The sequence below is a fragment of the Lampris incognitus genome, chromosome 14 (assembly GCF_029633865.1).
Source record: "Lampris incognitus isolate fLamInc1 chromosome 14, fLamInc1.hap2, whole genome shotgun sequence".
Taxonomy (NCBI): Eukaryota; Metazoa; Chordata; class Actinopteri; order Lampriformes; family Lampridae; genus Lampris; species Lampris incognitus.
Window position 1 is genome coordinate 3282664 of NC_079224.1, and position 9837 is coordinate 3292500.

General features: G+C 47.6%; 1 protein-coding gene across 1 annotated transcript in view; it reads left to right on the top strand.

Moving 5' to 3' along the window:
• Positions 1–1700: 1700 nt before the first annotated feature.
• The window catches only part of LOC130123866 (potassium voltage-gated channel subfamily B member 2-like), a 109624-nt gene continuing 101487 nt past the window's right edge, over positions 1701–9837 (top strand). The window contains exon 1 of the mRNA XM_056293177.1: positions 1701–2285. Within this exon, the coding sequence (XP_056149152.1) occupies positions 1701–2285 (585 nt within the window). The remainder of the gene's footprint in view (positions 2286–9837) is intronic.

Sequence of the window (9837 nt, forward strand, 5' to 3'; positions counted from 1 at the left end):
ATTCTTGTTCTTAGAAATGAAGGCTATTCCATGCGAGAAATTGCTAAGAAATTGAAGATTTCCTACACCGGTGTGTACTACTCCCTTCAGAGGACAGCACAAACAGGCTCTAACCAGAGTAGAAAAAGAAGTGGGAGGCCGCGTTGCACAACTGAGCAAGAAGATAAGTACATTAGAGTCTCTAGTTTGAGAAACAGACGCCTCACAGGTCCCCAACTGGCATCTTCATTAAATAGTACCTGTTAGAGCCTGTTTGTGCTGTCCTCTGAAGGGAGTAGTACACACCGGTGTAGGAAATCTTCAATTTCTTAGCAATTTCTCGCATGGAATAGCCTTCATTTCTAAGAACAAGAATAGACTGTCGAGTTTCAGATGAAAGTTCTCTTTTTCTGGCCATTTTGAGCGTTTAATTGACCCCACAAATGTGATGCTCCAGAAACTCAATCTGCTCAAAGAAGTGCCCATCCAACCAATCCAACTTGTGGGAGCTGCTTCTGGAAGCGTGGGGTGCAATTTCTCCAGATTACCTCAACAAATTAACAGCTAGAATGCCAAAGGTCTGCAATGCTGTAATTGCTGCAAATGGAGGATTCTTTAACGAAAGCAAAGTTTGATGTAAAAAAAATCTTATTTCAAATACAAATCATTATTTCTAACCTTGTCAATGTTTTGACTCTATTTTCTATTCATTTCACAACATATGGTGGTGAATAAGTGTGACTTTTCATGGAAAACACGAAATTGTTTGGGTGATCCCAAACTTTTGAACGGTAGTGTATATATATATATATATAGTTTCTATCTACTACTAGTAGATAAACCATTAAACTTAATTGATGATATGGGTCAGTTCAATACATTACCACTGTATGATTTGGGACATCATTGAGATTTTTAATGCAGTTGAGATTACACCAGCTCTGAAAAACATTAAAATTACTATTGTTATTACTATTATTATTCTTATCACTATTACTGTTAGTATTACTGTTATTATTACTATTAGTATTACTATTAATATTATTATTCTTATGACTATTGCTATTATTATTACTATTACTATTGCTATTATTATTTTATTACTATTGGTATTAATATTACTATTATGCTTATTACTATGAATATTACTATTATTATTACTATTATTATTCTTACTATTAATATCACTGTTACTATTACCATTACCATTCTTATTCCTATTCCTATTATTATTACTATTACCATTCTTATTCCTATTCCTATTATTATTACTATTACCATTCTTATTCCTATTACTATTATTATTACTATTACTATTCTTATTACGATTAAAATTAATATTATTTCTGTTCCAAAACCTGACAACTTAGTTTTACAGTTTGATATTGAATTGAATCGGTGAAAGATTCAGATAGACGTTCACTCCTTGTGTTTAATCATCTCTTGTCTGTGTAGTCTAGTTTGAGGTACTTGGGTGTTGTGTGAGTTGTACAATGCAGACTTGTTTAATGTAGGCTGCCCTGTTTCCTTAGCCATCGACCCGACCTGCTGGATAGAGGTTTGAGCCTGAAGTGCCTCAGATTTGTCCTCGGTGTGGTGTCTACAGTCCACCCATGCAACACCTGATCCAGCCCTAACTCCTCTAAAGTGCCGCTCACATGACCGTCTCCGTTTGAGGTCAAACTCCGTTCCCTCGCACCAGGAACACTAGCGTATCAGTGATGACAGACAGGTTGACTTGCAGCACATCCAAAGTGAACCTGCGGACCGCACAGACTCCTTTGCTGCCTCCTGAGCCCATTGAGATTATTCGCATTAAGGCCCGATCACGGCGAATGCGGCTCAATGTTGGAGGCCTCACCCATGAGGTTCTGTGGAGAACACTGGACCGCCTTCCCAGAACCCGTCTGGGGCAGTTAAGAGACTGCAACACTCATGAGTCTTTATTGGAAATCTGTGATGACTACACCATTAATGACAACGAGTATTTCTTCGATCGCCACCCAGGCGCCTTCTCCTCCATTCTGAACTTTTACCGCACGGGCAAACTTCACATGATGGAGGAGATGTGTGCCCTGTCATTTGGCCAAGAGCTGGACTACTGGGGCATTGATGAAATATACCTCGAGTCATGCTGTCAGGCCAGGTACCATCAGAAGAAGGAGCAGATGAATGAGGAGCTCAGGAGAGAAGCTGATACATTAAGGGACAACGAGGCAGAGGAGGAGGACCACGGCTGCTGTCCTGACAGGAGGCAGCAGCTCTGGGACCTGCTGGAGAAACCAAGCTCATCAGTGGCTGCCAAGGTAAAACAACAGATATATCAAAAGTACCACACACACACTTCATTAAAATAGGAAAAACACCTACACACCATTCACAAACCCATTTGAGGATTTCTGAAACATGTCTAAATTCATTCAAGTTGATCAATGATGTAATGCACCCTCGCCTACTTCTGAACACACACGAGAAGCTATCACACGGGTGGTAACCAGTTACTTTTATAGAAATGTGACGTAATGAGAAGGTCAGTAGACTGGATGAAATTGAGGATACAATGGATGTGCGTTGTCCTGACACTGACATCAGTGGTCCAAACAGCACAATGACACTGAATTACCTACATTCAAATCAGTGTTTTCCTTGAACCACGCAAGTTCAATAAAAACTAGCAAAATGCCTTGATTGCATTTAATACTTCTACTGATTTAATGTATGTTTAATGTATTTCTTAGACTATTTTTCTCTCACCAAACGTGACAGCAGTGGAATTTGGCTCACTTGTATTTCAAGGCTGTCGATGTACATTCTGTAATTTTTCTTTTCAAATTATGGAAAATGCAAACATGCGAGGACTCCTGCAGGTTGAGTGGTGCCCTTCCAGCTGTAGGTGTAGGGGGCTCTGGGGGGAAATGCTACACTAGACAGACGTGCAGCTCCCAGGTGAAAATAGTTGGCACGTCCATGCGTATTTGAGGATGCACACTTCAGTAAGGTGTGTGTAATGTCCAGGCATGAGAAGGACAGGGAATTGGGCATGCAAACTTGGGATGAAAGGAGAGAGAGGAAAAAAACAAAACTATGATTCCAAATGGATGTTCCTAAGCTCTTCCACAAGTGTCAATGGAAGAAAATGTACTATAACATCAGGATTGGGTTGTGGCCAGCTGAGCAACTGAGATGAAACCTATATAAAACCTATCTGAAACCTAGATTAACCCTAGATGAAACCTAGATAAAACCAGGATGAAACCAGAATGAAACCTAGATGAAACCTAGATAAAACCTGGATGAAACCTAAATAAAATCTAGATGAAACCTAGGTGAACCCTAGATAAAAAGCTAGATGAAACCTAGGTGAACCCTAGATAAAAAGCTAGATGAAACCTAGGTGAACCCTAGATAAAAACTAGATGAAACCTAGGTGAACCCTAGATAAAACCTGGATGAAACCTAAATAAAATCTAGATGAAACCTAGGTGAACCCTAGATAAAAAGCTAGATGAAACCTAGGTGAACCCTAGATAAAAACTAGATGAAACCTAGGTGAACCCTAGATGAAACCTGGATGAACCCCAGATGAAACCTGGATGAACCCTAGATGAAAGTTTCAACCTGAAGCTGCAACACATCTTTTCTGCCCTACATAACTTGACGAGTGCTTTAATGAATTTAATTACAATATTTAAAAGATGTGTCTCGTTAAAGGAAAATTATTTAGTTTTACAACATTTATTTTCATAGACGTTTGCCTTTGTGCATATCGGTTATGACGTCACATTACTCAGTGGCTTCACTGCAGAGTTTCTGAACATGGCACCACTGCTGCACCACAGCTCTACAATGGCTCAACGCAACATGCGCATCAGACACATTTCAATAAGTCCAATTAAACCAATTATGTAAACCACGTATTGGAAGTTGGAAAGTAAAAAAAAAGAAAAAAGGACACGTTGAAAGTTATGACCTGAAATGTCCAATATTATTTGATAGTCGATTGCATTGCAGCACTACTTCCTGGATCAACTGGAAGGAATGAGTCAGTGGTAGATACCATCAATTAATACCTGTCCGGCCTAACGGAGAAGTCACGTGCACTGTCTATCTGAGGAGCAAGGGATTTTTGTTGTTGTTGAAAGAAGAGTTAAGGCTTGGTGGTTCTATAAGACGTCATTATAAACTGTATCAATTCAATTCAATTCAATTTTATTGTCATTAAAAACAATGTGCAGGAGGCACATGTTAAAAATGAAATGAGGGCTGTGGCTTCACCAAACAGTGCAAGACAGACACAGACAAACACAGCAAACACAGTATAAGATATACACACATGAAGACCAAAAGCTAAAAATAAGTTAAAAGAGAGCGGGAGTACAAAATATTTAAAAATATCTACAGACATTCAGTGGGTAGCAAGGTTCAGGTGGGAAACAGCTTGTGGAAAGAAGCTGTTTTTGAGCCTGGTAGCGTGGGCTCTGAGGCTCCTGTAGCGCCTCCCAGAGCGCAGGGGGGAGAACAGTCCATGGTTGGGGTGGGTGGGATCTCTGCTGATGCTCAGACCCCTTCGAAGGCAGCGTTTGTGATAAATGTCTTTTATGGATGGGAGCTGGGTACTGGTGATATGCTGGGCCGCCTTGACGACCCGCTGCAGAGCTTTCTGGTCTACTGAGGTGCAGTTGCATGGTATGCTGCACTCAGTGCGAGGTATGGCCAGAGGAGGTGCAGGTCAGAGGAGGTGCAGGTCAGAAGAGGCGCAGGTCACAGGTGAAGGCTTGACTATGTCATCTGGTAAGCAAACAATAGGATTAACTTCCAAATGAGTAAAAACATGAGCCTAACCACATGGCAGCTGAAATGCAGAAGACAAATGACCCATGTTGAGGAGCCACACTGTGCTGAACTTATGTGCATGAGCCACACTGGTTAACTGGTACAACATACTTTCGTTTAGAGCAAAGGAAAGCCTTGGCAATTGCTCTTCTTTTGTATCACTTAAAAAATATTATCTTCGCTTTCATCATTTGATACGTACATAACATCAAATTCTGTTATCTGACTAGACCAGGTCAGCTGCAACCTGTCTGCTACCTCAATTAATTTGAACTTTGAGCATGGCAGCAAGGTAGACATGTTGAGCAACCAGCTGCCCAGGGTAAGCAGGCCTGTAGAGCTTCTTCCTCTCCAGAGCAACACAACGATAGGCTGGCCCGTAGAGCCTCTTCCTCTCCAGAGGAACACAATGGTAGGCTGGCCTGTAGAGCCTCTTCCTCTCCAGAGGAACACAACGGTAGGCTGGCCTGTAGAGCCTCTTCCTCTCCAGAGGAACACAGCGGTAGGCTGGCCTGTAGAGCCTCTTCCTCTCCAGAGGAACACAGCGGTAGGCTGGCCTGTAGAGCCTCCTCCTCTCCAGAGGAACACAAAGGTAGGCTGGCCTGTAGAGCCTCCTCCTCTCCAGAGGAACACAACGGTAGGCTGGCCTGTAGAGCCTCCTTCTTTGCACAGGAACACAACGGTAGGCTGGCCTGTAGAGCCTCTTCCTCTCCAGAGCAACACAACGATAGGCTGGCCTGTAGAGCCTCTTCCTCTCCAGAGGAACACAGCGGTAGGCTGGCCTGTAGAGCCTCTTCCTCTCCAGAGGAACACAGCGGTAGGCTGGCCTGTAGAGCCTCTTCCTCTCCAGAGGAACACAACGGTAGGCTGGCCTGTAGAGCCTCTTCCTCTCCAGAGGAACACAATGGTAGGCTGGCCTGTAGAGCCTCTTCCTCTCCAGAGGAACACAACGGTAGGCTGGCCTGTAGAGCCTCTTCCTCTCCAGAGCAACACAACGGTAGGCTGGCCTGTAGAGCCTCCTTCTTTGCACAGGAACACAACGGTAGACTGGCCTGTAGAGCCTCTTCCTCTCCAGAGGAACACAACGGTAGGCTGGCCTGTAGAGCCTCTTCCTCTCCAGAGGAACACAACGGTAGCCTGGCCTGTAGAGCCTCTTCCTCTCCAGAGGAACACAGCGGTAGGCTGGCCTGTAGAGCCTCTTCCTCTCCAGAGGAACACAGCGGTAGGCTGGCCTGTAGAGCCTCCTCCTCTCCAGAGGAACACAAAGGTAGGCTGGCCTGTAGAGCCTCTTCCTCTCCAGAGGAACACAGCGGTAGGCTGGCCTGTATAGCCTCTTCCTCTCCAGAGGAACACAAAGGTAGACTGGCCTGTAGAGCCTCTTCCTCTCCAGAGGAACACAACGGTAGGCTGGCCTGTAGAGCCTCTTCCTCTCCAGAGGAACACAAAGGTAGGCTGGCCTGTAGAGCCTCTTCCTCTCCAGAGGAACACAATGGTAGGCTGGCCTGTAGAGCCTCCTCCTCTCCAGAGGAACACAAAGGTAGGCTGGCCTGTAGAGCCTCTTCCTCTCCAGAAGAACACAGCGGTAGGCTGGCCTGTAGAGCCTCCTCCTCTCCAGAGGAACACAGCGGTAGCCTGGCCTGTAGAGCCTCTTCCTCTCCAGAGGAACACAAAGGTAGGCTGGCCTGTAGAGCCTCTTCCTCTCCAGAGGAACACAAAGGTAGGCTGGCCTGTAGAGCCTCTTCCTCTCCAGAGGAACACAAAGGTAGGCTGGCCTGTAGATCTTCTGCCTCTCCAGAGGAACACAACGGTAGGCTGGCCTGTAGAGCCTCCTTCTTTGCACAGGAACACAAGGGCCTGGCCCAGCTCAAACCTGTTCAGCCGGCGATACCCTGCTGCCAACTTAACTGTGAGACTGGATTTGCTGTAGCCAGAACAGGTTTGTTTGAGGGAGAAAGAAAGCATGATCATAACTAATAAGCGGTGTTACACACTATAAGCACAAATGGTACAAGCTGATCATACTAATGTATAAAAATATACTATATAATGTATGGTACACTTTAGTACCATTGTATTCATCATAGCTTAGGTCTGTGAGTAGTCTCCCCCCCCCTTTATTTTTTCTCCCCAATTGTACCTGTACCTGGCCAATTACCCCACTCTTCTGAGCCGTCCCGGTCTCTGCTCCACCCGCTCTGCTGATCCGGGGAGGGCTGCAGACTACCACATGCCTCCTCCCATACAGGTGGAGTCACCAGCCGCTTCTTTTCAACTGACAGTGAGGAGTTTCACCAGGGGGACGTAGCGTGTGGGAGGATCACGCTATTCCCCCCATTTCCCCCTCCCCCCTGAACAGGTGGCGCTAGTGCAGCGACCAGGACACATACCCACATCCGGCTTCCCATCCGCAGACACGGCCAATTGTGCCTGTAGGGACGCCTGGCCAAGCCGGAGGTAACACGGGGATTTGAACCGGTGATCCCCGTGCTGGTAGGCAACGGAATAGACTGACACACTACCTGGGCCACCTGAGGAGTCTGTTTTATTTTGGCTTTTAAATATAATTGAGTTAAGACAGGAATTCTGCTATTCTGGTCATTTTAGAAAGACTGGAGGACGTGTAGTTATTATCGATGATTCATGTTGGATGAGTTTTGATATTGACACTGTTATGTATGCACACATCGACAGTGCTGCATTTGATTTGGTGCTGTTCTATTGTGCTGGGATCGATTGGTGATGCCTGCGGGCTCTGGGTTGTTTGATCGGGTCTGCCTTTGATGCTGTGTCAGCCTAAATAAAGAATGCCACGAAGAGGTTGTGTCGAGCGACAGCGCTGTGTCCTGACGTGATTTCTAAATACAATATTGGTGACGAGGATGGCTGATATCTCTCTCCCACCACCTGCCCCCTTCCTGGCATTACCTGGCGAGCCTCCGGTACCATGGACTCGCTGGCTACATAGTTTTGAAAATTACATCATCGCCTCAGGGCTCGACGACGTGAGCCAGGCTAGGAAGACGGCTCTGTTGCTACACTGCTTGGGAGCAGAGGGTCATCGTGTGCTCGGGTCTCTGGGGAACGTCACAAGCTTTGACGAAGCTGTGGGACTTATGAGCACCCATTTCGCTGCTCCACAGAGTGCCCTCCTTCGGCGATTTATATTCCGTCAGCGACTACAACTGCCTGGTGAGTCTGTGCGGCAGTACGTAGCTAATTTGCGAGGGCTAGCTAGCTCATGCAAGTTTGGCGCGCTTCAGGACGAGATGGTTCGCGACCAGCTAATCGAACACACCAACAACGCAAAGGTGCGTGAGACTCTGCTGCTGGAAAAAGACGATCTGCTGCTGTCCAGAGCAATTACCATCGCACTACAGGTTGAGGGAGCAGCTGAGTGTGCTGCTATGCTAAATACACAGCAAGTGGCCACCTCCAGTCAAGCTGCCAACGACTCCTCCCTCTACTCACGGCTGCCCCTCGGGACGCAACCCAGCCAGAGCGAGGCGGGCGCCGACTCCACTGGGGACGTCTTGCAACTGCAACGACGGCGTTCTCGGCCCCGCCCTCAACAGTCCTGTGGTAACTGTGGGTCTCGGTCTCATGTTTCAAGGGCTCAGAACTGCCCTGCCCGTGGCCAGACATGCCGTAGCTGCGGTAAGCACAATCACTTTGCCAACGTCTGTCGATCTTCCCCGGCTGGGTCAGTGGGCCACACCCCCCAGTCTTCAACCGCCGTCATTCACAAGGTGAGCTCTGGGCCAGTGTCATTCAAATCATGCACAGTCAACATTAATGATGTGTGCATCCCCCTGCTGTTGGACACCGGTGCAAGTGTGTCTCTCCTGAATGTTGATACCTACAGTCAATTTTTCGGTTCACTGCCACTGTCCGCACCCTCAGCTGTCCTCTGTGGGTATGGTGACTCCAAAATCGATCTGGTTGGCTCTCTCCAACTGACTGTCCGCTATGGAACCAAGCTGGTGCCCAATGCAGTTTTTCATGTGGCACGCCGTGGGGCCAACCTGATGGGCCTGGACCTGTTCTCCGCTCTGGGGTTCTCCCTCTTAGACACAAGGGGGGCAGCAATCCTGACTGTTGCCACACCTTGGCAGCAGAAGTGGCCATCGCTGTTTATGGGGCTGGGCTGCCTCTCCGCCTTCACCCATCAACCTCTCCTCAACCCTGCTGTGAAATCTGTCATCCAACCACTGCGCCGCATCCCGTTGGCTCTCCGTGATGGGGTCTCCGCCGAGCTGCAACAACTGCTGGAAGCTGGCATCATTGAACCGGTGGACGCGTCACCTTGGGTCTCAAACCTCGTGGTGGCTAAGAAGAAGTCGGGGGGCCTGCGTGTCTGCGTCGATCTACGTGCAGTAAATAAGGCAGTGGTCCCTGATAAGTATCCACTGCCCACCTCAGAAGAACTCACTGCTCAGTTCTATGGCTCTGAGGTGTTCTCCAAGCTCGACCTCAGACAGGGGTACTTACAGGTGCCCCTCCACCCCAGCAGCCGAAACCTCACAGCCTTTGTGACACATGCAGGAGTGTTTCGCTACACCAGGATGCCTTTCGGTCTCAGCTCCGCCCCTAGCTGCTTCCAGAAAATCATGGTCTCCGTGCTGGCTGGCATACTGGGCGTGGCCATTTATCTGGACGATATAGTGGTACACGGGCCCACCAGTGAAATCAACGACAAGCGCCTTAACATGGTCTTCGCAGCCCTGTCCAAGCACAAGCTAACTCTCAATGCTGAGAAATGTGTCCTCTCTGTGCCAGCCATCGACTTCGTGGGGTTCCGGCTGTCAGCGAGCGGTGTAACTCCACTACAATCCAACGTGGACGCCATTCAGGCCATCCCTGAGCCCAGCTCGGCTGCCCAGGTCGCCTCCTTCCTGGGTATGACAAGTTACTACCTGAGGTTTCTTCCCCAGTACTCTGCGACCACAGCCCCCCTGCGCCAGCTGCTGCATAAGGACGAGCCATGGGTGTGGTCAAAGGCATGCAGTGACGCTGTGCGTGATCTCA